Source organism: Bemisia tabaci, chromosome 10 (genome assembly GCF_918797505.1).
Source record: "Bemisia tabaci chromosome 10, PGI_BMITA_v3".
Classification (NCBI taxonomy): Eukaryota; Metazoa; Arthropoda; class Insecta; order Hemiptera; family Aleyrodidae; genus Bemisia; species Bemisia tabaci.
In genome coordinates this window covers 16,141,828-16,161,694 of record NC_092802.1, presented here as the reverse complement: position 1 = coordinate 16,161,694, position 19,867 = coordinate 16,141,828, and the positions used below count along the sequence as shown (strand labels likewise).

The 19,867-nt window shown below is 42.8% G+C and overlaps 1 protein-coding gene across 1 annotated transcript in view; it reads left to right on the top strand.

Annotated features, from left to right (window-relative positions):
* The first annotated feature begins 4,037 nt into the window (after window positions 1-4,037).
* LOC109037710 (transcription factor Sox102F) overlaps window positions 4,038-19,867 on the top strand; it is a 291,991-nt gene continuing 276,161 nt past the window's right edge. The window contains exon 1 of the mRNA XM_019052503.2: window positions 4,038-4,065. Within this exon, the coding sequence (XP_018908048.2) occupies window positions 4,053-4,065 (13 nt within the window). The 5' untranslated portion in view covers window positions 4,038-4,052. The remainder of the gene's footprint in view (window positions 4,066-19,867) is intronic.

Sequence of the window (19,867 nt, the reverse complement as noted above, 5' to 3'; positions counted from 1 at the left end):
CGGAGGGTGATGTGACGCTACAGACATTCAGACACCCTTCAAGGTCAGTCGCACCGCAAAAAGTTGGCAGCACTCGTTCGTCCTGTGATCGAATATCTCGTTTGATTTTAGGGTTTAAAACATCTAATTAAATGTTGCGGTTTTATCCGGGGGAGACACTTTTTTTCATTCGGTGTGTAATCGATTCGAAATTTATTAGTGATCATGCTCGGTTCTTTTTCTTTTCGAGACGCAGCGGCAAAGTTGTGAAAGTTTTTAGTTTTTGGTGCCTCGGGACGTTATCCTTATTCCATCGTGATAAGGAGGAATTTCGAATGAGCAGTGTTGCTCGCTACCCATGAAAAATTCATATCCGGGGAAAGTTATGAATATTGGTCCTTTAAAAAGTGAGTGATTAACGCGTATGTGTATTTGTGTACTTTTTCTGCCAAAGTTTCTCGGTAAAGTATACATTTCAGGTGGAGATTCCCTGAACTTTCCCGGGAAAGCTTCTGTTCCGGGAATCTTGAAGTTCCCATTAAGGGGCCCTTTTCTCTAATCGTGCGTTGTTACCGTCTGCAATCTCATATAGCGGGAACTGTTCCAGGAGGTAATATATTTGGACGTATTTCTACCAAACAGACCTATGTGGAGGTGAGAAATATGGGGTGTGCTCGTTAGTTCTCTGGCCGTAAGAGTGATTGGGAATAATAAAGCGCCAGTGACGTCAGCGGCAACGATGGAGCTTCCGATCCGCGGATCCGTGTCTTTAACTCATGAGCCTGTCCACAACGCTCTCTTGCCATGCCCGCGGCTCATGAGTTCCGCATTCAGTTGGCACATAGGTCTGTTTGATAGAATGTAAAATCCCGCTTTTCCAATTCTTCAAAAGGAATCACGCCCACTTTTACATTGCTTCTTATGCAGCTTTCTAGAGCACACCCCATATTTCTCACCTCCACATAGGTCTGTTTGGTAGAAATACGTCCATTTTATAGTACCTGAAATTCTATAATCCCTATTCTGTCGTGCTAAGGAAAAATTTCGTATGAACATTGGAGAGTTGCCAAAATTCCTCCAAATGTCTATTCTTGATAGCGGTTCTGAATAATTTCTCTTAAAAATTCTCAGACAGTTTAGATCAGGTCCGGAATAAAATTCTCTGAAAAATTTGAAGAAGAATAATAACAGATTTATCTGGAAATGCATATTTTAATGAAGAAAATTGTGGCAACGTCTGAAGGCTGAAAACTAGAAATTTTAGAAAATTCACCCAATAATTCCTCTCTAAAATGCAAATTAGCACTTTATTAGCAATTTCCAATAATCAAAATGAAGCACCTCAACCAAGAATAGTCCTTTCTAGAGTCCCTTTATACTGAGAGTCAAGACAGCACCTCCTCATGGAGTCACAAACGGCAATAAAGATTACAGAAATTGAACGTTTTTTGCAATCTTTGATCGGCCCATTCTCAAATTCCTTTCTCCGTTCCTTCTCTCATTCCGTTTGTTCCTTGCCGAACCCGTAATTCTCTGGTCCATTCCAGATTATAATCTTTGCAATCGGAGAAAATGTGATATTTATTCCCGTTTGTGACACTGTGAAGGCCTAAAATACGGGAACCAATCAGAAATGGATTCACACTGTCTTGACTCTCAGTATAAAGGGACTCTAGTCCTTTCTGCACCCAACGCCTCTATTGTTTTTTTTATCCTTAACCATGACTGACAACGGTTTCGTTCCCATACTGCGGGCACAGTCCCCCGATTTTGAAGCATGCGTCGGGGCTGGAACTTCGAAAACCTGAAGTCTCTTAAATTTTGAATTCGCTCTCAGTAGAGTCCCTTTATACTGAGAGTCAGGACAATGTGAATCCATTTCTGATTGGTTCCCGCATTTTAGGCCGTCACAGTGTCACAAACGGGAATAAAGATTTTCACCGATTGCAAAGATTATAATCTCGAATGGACCGGGGAATTACGGGTTCGGCAAGGAACAAACGGAATGAGAGAAGGAACGGAGAAAGGAATTTGAGAATGGGCCGATCAAAGATTACAAAGAACGTTCAATTTCTGAAATCTTTATTCCCGTTTGTGACTCCACGAGGGGGTGTTGTCTTGACTCTCAGTATAAAGGGACTCTATTTTTTGTTATCCTTAACCATGCACTGACAACGATTTCGTTCCCATACTGCGGGCACAGTCCCCCGATTTTAAAGCCAGCGCCGGGGCTGGAACTTTGAAAACCTGAAGTTCCTTCAATTGAACGTATATCTGTCAAACGGAACTATGTGCATCATGACGTGAGCCCTGATATGAATGTATTCTTATGGGTCTCAGGGCTCATGTCTCAGTGCACATAGTTCCGTTTGGCAGAAATACGTCAATTTTGAATTCGCTCTCAGATGCGCACGTCTATTCGGAGGCTTGACGTTTGACGCGCGTCCGAAACGTCTACCCCGACACGGATGGCGTCAACGGACCCACGGCCGGGCCGGCCATCATGCCACACAAAGCCAGTGCAATAAATTAGCGGCTACTGTTTCCTCCACCGAGCCCGAGCCGTGGCTACTCAGTCTAATTACCGGGCAACGCTTATTAATTATTAGTTTGGGCGCGCGCCGCCGCCGCGCCACCGGCTATTGTTGACCGCGACATTGCCGTCCCCACCGCCAGAAAACCGTCTTCGGCTTTTTTTGGGGTGATAGCGGCAACACGGGGGGGTCTGCGGTGCCCCTGATTAACGGTTCAGATTATGGATATTAGGCCGTTGCCTTATAGAGGAAAATGAAACAGGAGCGGCGAGACGCGGCGAGACGAGATGGCTGATAAGTGGAGCGAGGATGAGATATTTTAGGAATGCGTCAGTGCAGCCGACGGGGGCCCTCGCGTGAAAAGTTCTCCGCGCTCCAGGGTCGACGTGGGGAAAGGTGCCAGCCGACCAGGAAATAACCGTTCTTGTATTCCGGGTTTAGGGAAATCGTACGGGTGTGACTGGTAGCGAGTCTCACCATGGGCTGAAGTAAGTGCAATGGAAATATCCACCTCGAGGAGAAACCTACACTGGAAGAAAAACACATTGGATCTAGCGTCCAGACTCTTAAAAATATCGACAAGAAAAAATACTCTTGATCCAATCAGATTTAAGCTTAAATCAAGAACCAACATTGGTGAAAAATACCTCTTGGTTCAAGAGTGCAGTTTCTTGTCGCCGGATTTAAGAGTCTGGACTCTTGTTTCAAGCGGATTTTGAATTGAATCAATGCAAAATCCGCTTGAAACAAGAGTTCAAGACTCTTAAACCCGGCGACAAGAAACTGCACTCTTAAGTCAATGCACCGCGGCATTGGTCCGAGAGGTTTGTTTTACCAGTGAAGCCTCTTAATTTGAGCGGATTTCCTTATGATTTAAGCAAAATTTTGGTTGAATCAAGAGTCCTTTTTCCTGTGAATGTTTTCAAGAGTCTGGACTCTATATCCAGTGTGTTTTTTTTCCCAGTGTAAAGTGAATTTTATTTAGTGGTTCGGCACTACTTTTGCGCGCGAACCTCTGAGCTGCCACTCCTTTTGAGTTTGGAACTTTTTGGAACCGATTCGATGACTAACGAATCGCAACGTTGGTGCGTGATTTGGTACCACCTTTCTAAAAAAGGTTCGACCTATCGAAAACCAACGGATCTGATTGGTCGAATCTGGTAAAAACGGTGTGCACTGGTGTTGATGATTGATAAGACCAACCAGGGCAGAACTTCCCAAAGAGGTTCGGAACTTTAAATAGAATTCGCCCGATTCAAGCAAAAATCCGATTGAATCAAGCGTACGCTTTATTTTAAATTATTTTTAAAAGTCTTGACTCTAGATACAAGAGTCTTTTTTTTTTCTATTGAAGTTTAATCTCATGGAACAGCAGTGCGTTACATCGTAGTACGTTGTTTGTTCCGGAGTCAGCTCTGAGGTCATTTCTTCATCATTTTTTAAATTAAGTTGGTATACATTTCTGTTTCAGATTGTGTTTTCCAAAATCCTGAAGGATTAACACTTCGAGGTGGCAGATCCTGAGGACAGCCAGTCTGCATGCTATGCTTCGGTAAGACGATTTCGCATATCTGCCGTTCATAACTATAAATGCTCGCAAGAAAAAATATGTGGCAGTGTAAATTTCTTCCCAAAATGTTCCTGATTCCTGCATGAATTCGAGGAATAATCAGTGGAATTTTCAGTTAGAAATGCCCAAGATTCTCCAGGTTAATACGCAGTGGGCCAGTTGCGCTGGTAGCAGAATCGTGTTTTGATGCTTGAATCTTTTAGATCAGCTAAAAAGAAGAAGAACCGTTCAAACAGCAACCTTCCACGTTGAGTATTAACCGAGCTATCGTCTTTTGAAAAGTCGGGTTTTTGACGTCATCGACCGAGGTTGTGCATAAGTACACTGGGGAAAAAAACACATTAGATCTAGAGTCCAGACTCTTGAAGACATTGACGAGAAAATGGACTCTTGATTCAATCAGATTTAAGCATAAATCAAACGGAAATCCGCTCAAATTAAGAGGCTTGGTTCTTGATTTAAGCTTAAATCTGAATGAATCAAGAGTATTTGATCTTGTCAATGTTTTCAAGAGTCTGGACTCTAGATCCAATGTGTTTTTTTTCTAGTGTACAACCGCGGTGGATGACATCATAAATTGAGTTTTTAAAAGCGCGATATCTCGGTTAATTAGAAAGTTGCTGTTTGGACGGATCTTATTATTTTTAGCTGATCTAAAAGATTCAAGCATCAAAACATGATTATTTAACTAGCGTAACTGACTCATTTGCGAGGACAAATTTGGCAACATTGAAATGCAGTTACGTTCTTTCGTGCGGGAACCGGCGAATTCCTCGTAATAAGCGCCTGGCAACGAGGCAACCGTGCGGTACAGCGGCGTTCGGCAGCTCGCGTCAATCACGGCGCTCCTCGTTGCGGCGGCTGCGCGATCAATTACCGGGCCCGGGCCGGGGAGATCTCAGGGATGCGGCTGAAAAATGATGAATGGGAGCAGTGCAGAGGCCAGGAAGGATCCAGGGATCGGCGGGCCGCGCTGCTCTTGCGTCGACGGCCGCGGCCCATTTAAATGGATCTAACGGGGCGCCGCACAGTGGATCGAGTCAATTCGCGAGATCGGACAATAATTGGAAACTTTAAAAGCTCATAACTCCAATTCTGCGAAACTTTAAGATTTTAAAAGTGGTTCCATCGGTTTCCTTGTGTAATGGAGATGATGCATGTGTGAGGAGTTTGCGATTTGACTATGGACTCTTATGTATAAGTTCGCGAGAAACACGAGGGTGCCACTGGTTTTCTCTGAAATCAACTCCCAAGCTCAAAAAAAGCTCTCAAGTTGAGGCCAAAATGGAGGGGATATCCCACGCTATCCTGAGAGTCCACCTCTACATCAAGACAAACTCTCCATGCGAAGATAGGGAGCAAATACATTAGCAGGGTTGCCGTGTTTTCAGTTTTGGAGTCCCCAAATAAAGTGGTAGCCCTGTCAATGTGTTTGCTCCCTATCCTCGCATGGAGAGTTTGTCTTTATGTAGAGGTGGACTCTCAGGATAGCGTGGGATATCCCCTTTATTTTGGCCTCAACTTGAGAGCTTTTTTGAGCTTGGAAGTTGATTTCACAGAAAACTAGTGGCACCATCGTATTTCTCGCGAACTTTTACATCAGAATCAGTAGTCATTAGCAAATTCCTCACACATGCAACATCGCCATTGGAAACTTCAAAAGCTCATAACTCCGTTTCTGCAAAACTTTAAGATTGTAAAAGTGGTTCCATTGGTTTCCTTATATTCCTTCCAGAAGTACCCCTCGAAATTTGGAATGTGACGGAATAAACATCGAAATTTGCAGTTTTATAATTCTGCCGAGATAGCGAAGAGAGCAGTAAGTGTCAAATTTCCGAGATCGAGTTTCCTCCTAATATCGTCTGATTTCTTTTAGATGAAATCACTAAAATAGGTAAAACAACGAAATTCGTCTTATTTTAATGAAAACTATGCATATGAGAAAGCGCGAAACATACGCAAACAATTATGTAGTTTTCAAGCGAGACAGCAGCAAAGGACACTATCCCTCTATAGAGAGCCAATGAAAATAGTTAAACATCATCAACAAAACAAAACAATGAAAACAGTGCTTTCCAGCAAAGTGCCGCCCTCTTCATGCAAATTTCTAACCTGAAAATGTGTTTGTTGTGCGTCCAAAATGCAACCCGCACGAAAGCATGCAGAAGATCACTCACGGTTGTCTTGCCTAACAATAACCTAGCATGAGAGTAAAAAATACCCTTTTTTGCAATGGAAATAAAATCAGTCCATTTTTAATCTTCCAAACGATTTCCGGGAGTCTTTTGGACAGTTAGAGATAATTTGGGAAAGAACGGAGGCTTCTTTTAATACAATTTTCCGGTCAGAAGCTTCTGGGCCGTTTACTCGAAACTTCATTTTTGCACTTACTGCTTTCTTCACTATCACGGCAGAATTATAGTCAAAAATTTCGTCTCCAGCCTCTGTGATCGACTCGGTCCACTGTGCGCCTGGCCACCGAGGGAGAGGGAGGGGGGGAGGCACCCGGCACCGCTCGTCGCAATCGGATTTACGATGCGCATGAGCAAAAACAACCGCTCGACAAGACGAACACCCGGGACAATTGAACGGATTTAAATGACAAGGAACTGTGTCCATTTTGACTTGAGCCCTATCAAGCATGGACTCTTATGGAGTTCAGGGTTCACGTCAGAATGGACGTAGTTTCTTTTGATTTGAGTATACGTCCAATTGAAACCGCGGTATCGATGTTGCCGGTCGGCGAGGTAATGATCGGTGCATTCTAATTATCATCCATAGACTGTACTGTTAAGACTATATAGAGACTATAGAGACTATAGAGACACTGCTATCTTTTTTAAGGTGTAAAAGTTACGTTCGTTCGGATGACCCTCCGATTCGCATAATGATGACCGACGAGTGAAGAGTTGAGCAACTGGTTTAACAATTTCTAACCTAATTTGGATTGCATTTTGCAATTTGGGACAATAATTTCTGGCTCAGTTGAGAAACAACGTATATGCTATTAGTTTTCCTATGCACATAAGTGTCCCTACAGATGAGCTAAAAGTTGTAGCTCCGAATGGGTCTGTTGCACGTAAGAGATACAGCCAACAAAATACACTTACGAAGGGGAAATTCGCTTTCCGAGGGGAAAAATAGCACGAGAAATTTGCACGAAAATCCGCCTAACCGTTTTCACGTAAAAAAATTAAATAGCCCAATTAAATTTGGCAATAGGTGATGTGGCTTGGTTCCTTTCTGATTAACACGGTCCACATGTCCTCAAAATATCAATCTTGGTTCCATCTTGTACGGTATCGGCATCTCGTAATGTATACTGTGACATTTATTAAGATGGCTTTCTTTCCTACCCACGCGTTCAAGTCTCCGAGAGACTCACATGACAACCTTGCAATAAGCTCTCTAATTGTTTCGTTTGCACGGCTGCCACTAATGAAGACGTTAGATTCGCGTATAAATTGATCGGATTTTATTGCGTCATAAATAGGATTGCAGAGCTTGCCCCCCCCCCCTCCTCGTCGCTCAGTGGTGCACCTGATCGGAGTAATTATACACTCAAGGCAGTTCAGCTTACTCATTTCCAAGTGTCACTGCAGAATGAGCTTGTAAGAATTTATCCACAGCTGATATAAGTCGAGTTATTCTTCAACCAGGGGGCTACACTCTCTGGCTGATACGTGGCCCAATCCAGGGGAGCCTCGCACCCCGCGCTCTTTAAAGCCAGCATAAGTTAATCATCAGAGCGGGCTTATCCAGGAATGGGGAGTTGACATTTCCGCACAATACTTCCAATTTTGGCATTTCCGCACAAAAAACTTTATTGACATTTCCACATGAAATCTCTCAGCAAACTTTATTTTTGCGCGATTTGGCGACACAGGAGGCCGTGTATGCGTCTCTTCCACACCTTCCCTCTTGATGTCCCTCAAATTTATTTGTATTTTTACTTTTTTTGCGTTGTTTTCTTGCTTGGTAAAGATACCTTGCGTTTCAAGTCATTCCAAAATATCCAGAAATATGTTGCTTCAATAAACGGACGGGAATAATAATATTTCTCTAGTTCTTCTGCAGTTGAAATCACTGTGCGACGTCTTGGTCACTCTGTAGCATTTTCACCGCAGCAATTGTCTCTTCCAACTATTCGCGTCATCCACATTAAGTCGGACGACTATGCAATATACATAAGGCGCAACTACTTTGTGCTTTTCTCTTTTTACTTTCTTCTCAGATCTTTTAACACACATTGTTTTGCAGGTATATTAATACATAGGTGGATTAGGGTGGGACTTATTTTTTTAAATCGACAAAACCAAATGTTGCACGGTCTTAAATGGTTCTATGTGATAAAAAAACACGGTAGCCAAGAGGATTTTGAGAAAAAAAATTTTTAACCCGGCGCGCACAGAGCCTAAACATCGAGATTTTTCCGGTTTTTTTGGCATTTTCGCCGTATATTTTTGATATTTTTGCCAGCAACACAGATTCGACGCTAGATGTCCAAAAATTGGTACAAACCTAGCACATACCTTGCAGATTAAGGGAAAATTTTTGTTTTTCTCCTAGGTCACTCTCAGTTCGCTTGGTAATGCCGAAACTCTCCGCTCGGCAGCTCTAAAAATCGAAATTTCGCCGTTTTTTAACGTATAATGAACTTTTTGAGCAACCTATAATGGTAGTAAAAATCCGAAAATTTGTGGAAAGCGAGTCCATACCATCAGTATGGAAGGGCAAATGTCAGGAAACTCCTACGTCTTTTACTTTCTGCCAAGCTATGCCCATAATGGTGGAAAACTTGTCAAAAATAGCTCAATTTGGACCGTTTTTTCGCGTTCGAAAATTTATTGGACACCCTGTAATGACAATGAAGGTCCGAAAATTTGTGGAAAGTAAGTTCATACCATCTGTATGAAATAAAAAATTTTACTTGGTTCATACGTCTTATATTCTTCGTCCTGCGATACCCGAAATGGCAGCGAAAACGTCAAAAATACCTCAAATTGGCCGTTTTTTGATAATTTTTTGGAACACCTTGTAGTGGCAGTGGAGGTCCGAGAATTTGTGCAAAGTAAGTTCATACCCTCCGCAAGGGATAAAAAAATCTACTGGTTCCTATGTCTTACATTCCTCGTTGTGCGGTGCCCGCAATCACTTCGAAAACGTCAAAAATACCTCAATTCGGCCGTTTCTTCAATGGCGAAATTTATTAGACACCCTGTAATGACACTGGAAGTTCGAAAATTGGGGAAAAGCAAGTCCATACCACCAGTATAAAAGGGCAAATTTCAAAAGGTCCATAGATGTTTGATTCTTGGTCGCACGGTGTCTTCAGATACACAAAAATCGTGAAAAATACCTCCATTTTGACCGGTCTTTCGCTATTAAAATTTAATAGACACCCTGTAACGGCAACAGAGGTCGAAAAATTTGCTGAAAGTAAGATCATTCCATCTTCATGGAATGAAAAATTCTACATCGTTCCTATGGTATGCATTCCTCGTTGTGCGGTGCCCGCAATCGCATCGGAAACGTCAAATATATCTGACTTCGGCCAATTTTTCGCGTGTGAAAGTTTTTTGGCACCTTGTTATGACATCAGCGACTCTTAAAAGTGCCAAGTAAATATACGTTGTTTATACATCTGAAAGGAACGGCAATTTTTCAAAGACCCTTACATTTATAATTGTTGTCGCTAGACGCCCTGAAGTGAGGCGAAATTTTCTAAAATACCTAAATTTATCCATTCCTTTCTTTCAACACTAGCTTCTTACATAGTTTCGGACTTCCGCTGTCAGTACAGGGTGTCTGCAAAAATAATTCGGTAAAAAAAATTGACCGCATTCAGGTATATTTGACGTTTCCGATGCGATTGCATCGGAACAACGGCACACGCACGGCACCGCACAACGAGGAATGCATACCATAGGAACGATGTAGAATTTTTCATTCCATGAAGATGGAATGATCTTACTTTCAGCAAATTTTTCGACCTCTGTTGCCGTTACAGGGTGTCTATTAAATTTTAATAGCGAAAGACCGGTCAAAATGGAGGTATTTTTCACGATTTTTGTGTATCTGAAGACACCGTGCGACCAAGAATCAAACATCTATGGACCTTTTGAAATTTGCCCTTTTATACTGGTGGTATGGACTTGCTTTTCCCCAATTTTCGAACTTCCAGTGTCATTACAGGGTGTCTAATAAATTTCGCCATTGAAGAAACGGCCGAATTGAGGTATTTTTGACGTTTTCGAAGTGATTGCGGGCACCGCACAACGAGGAATGTAAGACATAGGAACCAGTAGATTTTTTTATCCCTTGCGGAGGGTATGAACTTACTTTGCACAAATTCTCGGACCTCCACTGCCACTACAAGGTGTTCCAAAAAATTATCAAAAAACGGCCAATTTGAGGTATTTTTGACGTTTTCGCTGCCATTTCGGGTATCGCAGGACGAAGAATATAAGACGTATGAACCAAGTAAAATTTTTTATTTCATACAGATGGTATGAACTTACTTTCCACAAATTTTCGGACCTTCATTGTCATTACAGGGTGTCCAATAAATTTTCGAACGCGAAAAAACGGTCCAAATTGAGCTATTTTTGACAAGTTTTCCACCATTATGGGCATAGCTTGGCAGAAAGTAAAAGACGTAGGAGTTTTCTGACATTTGCCCTTCCATACTGATGGTATGGACTCGCTTTCCACAAATTTTCGGATTTTTACTACCATTATAGGTTGCTCAAAAAGTTCATTATACGTTAAAAAACGGCGAAATTTCGATTTTTAGAGCTGCCGAGCGGAGAGTTTCGGCATTACCAAGCGAACTGAGAGTGACCTAGGAGAAAAACAAAAATTTTCCCTTAATCTGCAAGGTATGTGCTAGGTTTGTACCAATTTTTGGACATCTAGCGTCGAATCTGTGTTGCTGGCAAAAATATCAAAAATATACGGCGAAAATGCCAAAAAAACCGGAAAAATCTCGATGTTTAGGCTCTGTGCGCGCCGGGTTAAAAATTTTTTTTCTCAAAATCCTCTTGGCTACCGTGTTTTTTTATCACATAGAACCATTTAAGACCGTGCAACATTTGGTTTTGTCGATTTAAAAAAATAAGTCCCACCCTAAGGTGGATTGCTCTAAGCTGTTTCAGGCGAAAGAGCAATTCTCAATATGTAACAAGTGAATCAAGACTCACATAAAATTTCAGACTTCTGCAATTTCTCCATTGTGATAATGAAACACTCTGAAAAATTTGAGTCCATAGGTGGGCGGTCATTTTGGGCCCTGAAAGCACTATGACCTAACCTCCAAAACTGCATACAAGTCCATACTCTCTCCACAAGGGTGCTCTATTCTGCCGTTATAGCGAAGAGAGAATAGTAAGTGCAAAAATGAAGTTTTGAGAAAACGGGCCCAGAAGCTTCTGACCGGAAAATTGTATTAAAAGAAGCCTCCGTTCTTTCCCAAATTATCTCTAACTGTCCAAAAGACTCCCGGAAATCGTTTGGAAGATTAAAAATCGACTGATTTTATTTCCATTGCAAAAAAAGGGTATTTTTCACTCTCATGCTGGGTTATTGTTAAGCAAGACAGCCGTAAGTGCTGTTTTCTGCATGCTTCCGTGATTGCGTTTTAGACACCTAACAAATGCACTTTTTGGTTAAAAATTGGCAGAAGAGGGCGGCACTTTACTTGAAACCACTGATTCCGTTGGCTCCCTAGAGGAATACGATATTGTCACTTACTGTTGTCTTGCCGAAAACTATACGTCCTTTTCTGCTTATTTACGGCTTTCTCGTATATATCTCGTTTTGTTACAAAATATGATGAATTTCGGTGTTTTAGCTATTTCAGTGACTTCATCTAAAAGAGTTTCGACGAATTTTGAAGGAAACTCGATTTCGAAAATTCGACACTTGCTGCTCTCTTCGCTATCTCGGCAGAATTGTATAAAAAACTGCAAATTTCGATGTTTATTCCGTCATATTTTAAAGTTCGAGGGGTGCGTCTGGAAGATAAGTTTACAAGGAAATCAATGGAACTATTTTTGCAATCTCAAAGTTTTGTATAAACGGAGTCAGGAGCTTTTAAAGTTTATCGCGGTAGTATTAGCGAGTGTTTCCAGCGATCAGTAATGGATCCAAGGCCCCTCTCTCGATGCAGAGGGGTGGGCTGCCACGCCAGCGCGTCCTGGCTCCAAGCCTGTATTTTGCCTGCACGCAGCCCGCCTCACGCTCGACTGGGTCCGCGATGTGCGTTCGGCGCCGGCGATGCGACGCGGTATCAGTGATAGCGGCGCTCTCTTCTGCCCTCCCCGGCCGCGGCACCCGGCTCCGGCAGCTCTTCGCGGCCGTATTATGGCGTGTATGGAGCCGCGCGCTGGGTGGTCACGTGGTCCCGCTCTTGGTGCCGTTCCCCTAGCGCCACGCTCCGGAGTGACCCGATCCCCGCGTTGTACGATGAGCTTCGAAATCCTTGTAATCGGGTTTTTGTTTTCATCGGCCGGAAAATTTTACTGAGAGAAACCCCCGTTCTTTCCTAGATTATCACTAATCGTCAGAAAACTCCGAGAAATCGTTTACATAATTGAAAATCGACTGATTTTACTTCAATTGCATAAAAAGGGCATTTTTCATTTTCATGTAAGGTTATTGTTAGGCCAGACAGTCGTTAAGTGCTATCTTCTGCATACTTCCGGGGTGGTTCCGTGGTTCTTTCCGTGGAATGGGTCAGTTGCGCTAGTCACAGAATCGTGCTTTCAAAACTGCAAAATCGGATTTCAAGAAAATCGATTAAAAATCCTCAACACCATCAATGGGCTGCGACGACTGAGAATTCGGAACGGACCACTGGACGACACAAGATTTTACGCACCGCAGGACTTGTTTTCTCTACCTCTACCCTGACTTCTTCTTCCTTCTTCCCATTCCCTATTCATCCTTTGTTTCTACTACTTCTTCTCCTTTTTTTATGCTTGTGCTTCTTCTTCATCTACTTCTACTCCATTCATATTTTCCTTTATCCTTATCCTCTCTGTTTTTCTTCTTCTTTTTCGTACCCTTGTTTCTCTTCCTCCTCTTCTGTCATTTAAACTAGGGTCTAAACCTGGCATGTCCATACTTTATTCTACGGGGCCAATGGTCCGTCGAGGTTAAAGTGGATACCTCTGTACCCGTGTACCCAGGTTTCTTCCTCGACAATGGGCCAGTTGCGCTGGTGGCAGAATCGTGTTTTGATGCTTGACTCTTGTAGATTAGCTAAAAATCAGAGGATCTGTCCAAACAGCAACTTTCTACGCTTATTATTAATCGAGAATCGGACTCTCGAAGAAAATCGAATCGATTCGATCAATCGGTTTTTTTTTTTAAAAAAATCCCCAACACTAGCCAAGAATGAGTGACCCTTCGCGGACGTCACAGGGCGAGGTCTTTAACATCGGACAAGGCCGCAAAGCCTCTCTGCCACGCTAAGAATAAACGTCGTATGAACCCTCAGGCGTTGCCATGTTTCCTTCAAGAAATAACGAATTTCTTGAGAAAATTGTGAACATTTTTCGTCAAATTTTCCAGAAGATATAGTTCACAATTTAATCTAAAATATCTGAAAATTTTAAGAAGAAAAATGCGTAACTTTCTTCAAAGCCACATGTTTTATTCGAGGAGATTTGGCACCTCTCGAATGTCCATACGGCGTTTTCCCTTAGCACGGCAGTCCTCTCCAGCCCGTTTTCAGCGCGAGATGCCCAGCCTTGATTAATGCGACCGCCTTGTTTATCGGTTACGCAGGGAGCAGCAATTTGCCAACGCGGCGACGCACATTGGTTCGAGTCGGTCAGAGAGGTCGGACAAAATTTGAAAACTTTAAACGCTTTTAACTCCGTCTATACAAAACTTTGAGGTTCTGAAGGTGGTTCTATTGGTTTCCTCGTGAAATATTCTTCATAAAGCACCCCTTGAAATGTAAAATGTGACGAAATAAACACCAAAATTTGCAGTTTTCGTCGAAAATTTCATGTCCGACCTCCCGAATTGACTCGGTCCACTGTGCGACGCTTGCAAATAGTTGTGCAAAATCAGAGTAAATCATGCCCGCCCGGCACAATAGCCCTGCCTGAAGCGCACGCAGTGAGCAGCGATTTTTTTCTTTTTTTCACGCAGGCCAGGGAGGGAGCAATGATATTCTAAGCGATAAATATTCCGGTGAGGCTGCGGCCAGCGGGTTTCGCGATTTGTGACCGGGTGTACGTGTCTTTGCTCCCGTGAGGTGGCGCAGAGGTGTGGAAATTCAGTTGAACATGACGTCATCTGATGGATCGTATTTGATAGTGGTTCTATGTGAATCGTTTGATTTAAAACAATAGAACATGACCTGAAACAAAAATTTAAGGATTTACAAGACTGCACGAATACTTCACGCATGTTATCAAACACAATAATGTCACTGCGGTCAGTGTGAAACGGATAGCGCCTACAAGACTGCGTGAATACTTCACGCATTGCGTCAAACACAGTGCGTTCAACAGCGATCGGCGTGAAACTCATAGCGCCTACAAGACTGTCGGAATACTTCACGCATTGCACCAAACACGATGCGGTCCGCGGGGGCAGCGGAAGTTAAAATCATTCAACCACATTTATGTTTGTTCTGTCATAATTTTTTCGTTCATTTCTTATGAATTGAAGGCCTTGTCCACATAGAGATAGGTTTACGAAACTTAACTTTCGCGCAAAGTTCTATGAACTTTTGCTAGTAGTGTTGACAGGGCTTTCCCAAAAACTGTGTCCAAGACGAGTTAACGAGTCTTGTGCATCCCTCCCCCGCTGGCACGTTCACTTGATGGTTTTTATTGATATTTCAAAACGAATGAGGAGAGGGCGGCAAAATACAGGCGGCCCATGGGCGGCAAGTAGGTAAATCCGGCCCTGTCCCTGATACAATTTTGAAAGTATTATCTTCACCTTTAACAATTTTGAAAAGACCGGTAAGAAGACTGGGTTTACTGATTTTACGAAGCACTTAGTAATGATCTTCTAGGCGAAAAATGATAAACACACATCAGAGCAAACAGCGTGATACAACTATTTCAACCTCTGTGTGGCTAAAATTGCATAACCTTTCTATTGAAGGAGCACTCGTAACCGTATCTTTCGCTCAGAGGCGATTAGTTCTCAGTCCGTAATTCTTCCACTTACTCGACCACGAGAGGGCGACAACACGGGACGGTGGACGATGGAGATTAGAAAGAGAATTTTGTAAAAACATTGTCTCAAGGCACACAAATTTTTCTGCTAAGATACATTGTTTCCAAACAATTTAAAATATGGCGTTTACGGCGTTTTTACGTTGCACGGCAGTGTAAGGAGACTGGGTTTACTAATTTCACTAAGCATTAAGTATTTGCTCCTTTAGGCAAAGAGTGATACACACATCAGAGCAAACAGCGTGATACAACTATTTCAACCTCTGTGTGGCTAAAATTGCATGACATTTGTATTGAAGGAGCACTCGTGACCGGATCTTTTACTCTACGGATATTTAAAAAAAGCGAACAATTGATACCTCTCCGCGGAACTCTAGAAATTCCATTGAAAAAGTGACGACTCCTCTTCTCCTAGAAGTATTCTCTTCATTTTTATCAACTTTGAAAAGACCGGTAAGAGGACTGGGTTTACTGATTTTACGAAGCACTTAGTAATGATCTTCAAAGCAAAAAATGATACACACATCAGAGCAAACAGCGTGATACAACTATTTCAACCTCTGTGTGGCTAAAATTGCATAACCTTTGTATTGAAGGAGCACTCGTAACCGGATCTCTCACTCAGAGGCGATTAGTTCCTAGTCCGTAATTCTTCCACTCACTCGACCGCGAGAGGCCGGCAACACGGGATGGTGGACGATGGAGATTCGCAAGAGAATTTTGTAAAAACATTGTCTCAAGGCAAGTTTTTCTGCCATGAAACATTGTTTCCAAAAAATTTAAAATGGCGTTTACGGGGTTTTTGCATTGCACGGCAGTGTAAGGAGACTGGGTTTACTGATTTCACTAAGCATTTAGTATTAGCCCCTTTATGCGAAGAGTGATACACACATCAGAGCAAAAAGCGTGATACAACTATTTTAACCTCTGTGTGGCTAAAATTGCATAACCTTTGTATTGAAGGAGCACACGTATTTCGCTCAGATGCGATTAGTTCTTAGTCCGTAATTCTTTCACTTACTTGCCCGCGAGAGGCCGGCAACACGGGACGGTGGACGATGGAGATTCGAAAGAGATTTATCTCGGCATCGAATGATGCATCGCAGCATCCATCCGTGTCCGCAGCGCGTCGGCCGAGGTGCTTCCATCTCGCCCGTCCATCCTCCGCCGGGCGTCGAAACCGCCTATCTCCCCGCGGCGCCACGGGGCTGTTACGCGGTTCCGCCCGGCCCCGTCCGACTTCCAGCTTCTAATCGCGTCCCGGGCCGGGCCTAGTCCGTTTAATAAAATATGAAAAGAGCAAATACATTATCCCACTACATTTACATACAAATTACTGTTATGCAAAAACTCGGCTCCGAACCGGTTCCCCGCCGCTCGAGTCACCTGCAATGATTGTTTTGCCTCATGAACACCAAACGCGACCAGCGCGATTTTCACTCCATTCTTCTCTTCCACCCTCCCCCCCTCCCCTCCAAGAACAGCGGTAGGGAAGAACGACGTGCGAGCGGGCGAACGTCGCCAAACTTAACCGGTTGAATATTATAGCGAATACCATTCCATAAGAAAAGGAAAGAAAGGAGACATAGGGGTGAGAAAGGAGAGGTAGAGAGGAACCTTGAAGAAGAAGGAGGAAGGATAAGGAATTTGGAAGAATATAAAGAAAGGGGTGAGAAAGAAGAAGTAGAGGGGAACCTAGAAGAAGAAGGAAAAAGGATAAGGAATTTGGAAGAATATATAGAAAAATGGGTGAGAAAGAAGAAGTAGAGGGAAACCTAGAAGAGGAAGGAAGAAGGAAGAAGGAGGAAGGAAGAAGGAGGAAGGAAGAAGGAGGAAGGAAGAAGGAGGAAGGATAAGGAATTTGGAAGAATTTAACAAAAGGGGTGAGAAAGAAGAAGTGGAGGAGAACCTAGAAGAAGAAGAAGGAAAAAGGATAAGAAACCTGGAAGAATTTAAAGAAAGGGGTGAGAGAGGAGAAGTAGAGGGAAACCTAGCAGAAGAAAGAAAAAGGATAAGGAATCTGGAAGAATTTAAAGAAAGGGGCGAGGAAAAAGAAGTAGAGGGAAACCTAGAAGAAGAAGGTAAAAGGATCCAACTATGATTAGGCCCTAAAGGCCCAGATACACACGGCGATTAATCGCCGCGAGTGTAAGACGAAAGCCAATGGAGAGCCTTGATTTCGATATATCGACGTCAATGGATCGTAATCAAGGCTCTCCATTGGCTTTCGTATTTCACTCGCGGCGATTAATCGCCGTGTGTATCCAGGCCTTGAGTCGTTCTTACCAGAGACCCTGTTTCCTCCCGAAATTTTTAAAAAATCTGAACAAATTTCAATTGATATACTCTATCAAAAATCATAATTCCGTTTTCAAAAAAAAATGTAATTTACAAAGCGGATTGGCAACGTGTCAGTGTCCATACGCTGTTTTTCCTCTCGCGCTTATCGCGTTCGCGCGTCTCCCTCGCGAGACGAGTGACATCATCCGTCTTCTCGGCCGTCATATAAATTATAACCCACCAATCACGTGTCCTGTAAGTTGTAGAAGTCTCTGCTGACCCCCTCTCCCTCCCCCAGCCCCCCCCCCCCCCCCCGGACTCGGGCTGTTGTTGTCTCGTTATTCTAATACCCACGTAAATCGTCCGAACAATGCGGGGCAGCCAGCGATCATTTTTAAAGAATCCTCGAGTTTTTTCTCTGCCCTGACCAACGGACTGACAGAGGCTTGTCCTGCCGTGCTAAGGAAAAACGTCGTATGAGTATTCCAGAGTCGCCAAATTTCCTCCGGTAAAATTTTTATTTTTGAGAAAAGTTGTGAATGGTTTTCCGTGAAATTTTCCGAAATCGTAGATAAAATTGCGGAAAAAATTATTTGAAAAATTGGAAGAAAAATATTCATAAGTTTTCCAGGAAATTCTAGGAAATACGCAATAAATCACCACGTAATTTACTCAACCGGTACTTTCAGAATTTTGTCTGAAAAACGTTAACTGACAATTTGAACTGGTGTTTCAGAAAAAAAAGTCCTCAACTTTCCTAAAACATAAATTTTTTATCGGATAAATTTTCGCGAGGTCTAAATGAATTAGTTGTTTTCAAAAGGAAACAGGTCTATTCCTTCATGAGTCTTAATTAGCACGTCCTTTTATGCAAGCCAACACCAAAAAAAAAGTGAAGTTGATTTAACCTTCTTGATGTTTAAAAAGTGTGCGAGAACTCACAAAATGCTAAATTACCCGCTACGGCAGTTAGTTTTACATCTTGACATTGCAAAAATTACTGCTGTAGGAGTTAATTCAGCATTGTGTAAGTTCTCGCACATTTTTTTACATCCGGAATGTTAAATCAACTTCACTTTTTTTTCAGTGAAGGCTCATGAGAAAATGAACTTGTTCCCTTTTGAAAACAGCTGATTCAAATATTCATAAAACTTTTGCCCTCGCACCGAACAATGAATCGTCGGAATGTCCGGCGAAACATTGTAATATGCATGCAAAGTCCGGCCCGGACCGTCCAGCGGGCTTGACATGCGCACATTAGGCTGTAAGACGAGATCGCCACAATTTCCCCGCGGAGACTTCGCACTTGGTGCCTGAATTTGAATTTATGTGGACGCGAGACGAAGCGTTTGCGTCAATGTCAGATGACCCGCTGGGATTAGGGAAGGGTCGGAATGCTATTTTAGCGCGTCTCCATTTAGTTTTTCCATAAAAAGTCAACTACTCGTCGTTTCCCGGAAGAAAGAGCTTAATTTCATTTCAATGTTTCTAGATTTCCACTCGCACATTATATTTCAAGCAGTAAACTGTGGATATTTCTAACGTAAATCAGCAAAATCTCGGACAGAAATTCTGATCAGGTCCATACACCGTTTTTCTTTGGCAAGGCTAGTGCACATCTCTTTTACGTGCCATCGGCGGGTCACTGGACAACTCCCCGGTTAAGTTAAAACCGCACAAATCCGTCGAAAATCCAACGTACATTTGTGCGTATCCATTTAGTTTTTCCTAAAGTCAACTACTCGTCATTTCCTGAAAAAAAGAGCTTAACTGCATTTCGTATTTTTAGATTTCCACCCGCCTATTATATTTCAAGCAGTAAACTGTTGGCTATTTCTAGCAGGAAATTTATAACAGGAAAGCCCTGTCAACACTATTAGCAAAAGTTTACGGAACTTTGCGTGAAAATTAAGTTCCGTAAACCTATCTCTGTGTGGACAAGGCCTTCCATTCATAAGAAATAAACGAAAAAATTATGAAAGAACAAACATAAATGTGGATCAATGATTTTAACTCCCGTTGCCGCGCCGCGCAGACCGCACCGTGTTGGACGCAACGCATTAAAGTATTCACGCAGTCTTGTAGGCGCTATGCGTTTCACGCTGACCGCACTGTGTTTGGCGCAATGCGTGAAGTACTCGTGCATTCTTGTAGGCGCTATCCGTTTCACGCTGTCCGCAATGACTGCACTGTGTTTGATGCAATGCGTGAAGTATTCGTGCAGTCTTGTAGGCGCTAATATGTGTTACATGCCGATCGCCGCGCCGAGGGCTTGTCCTTTTCATCTCAAGTCCTCG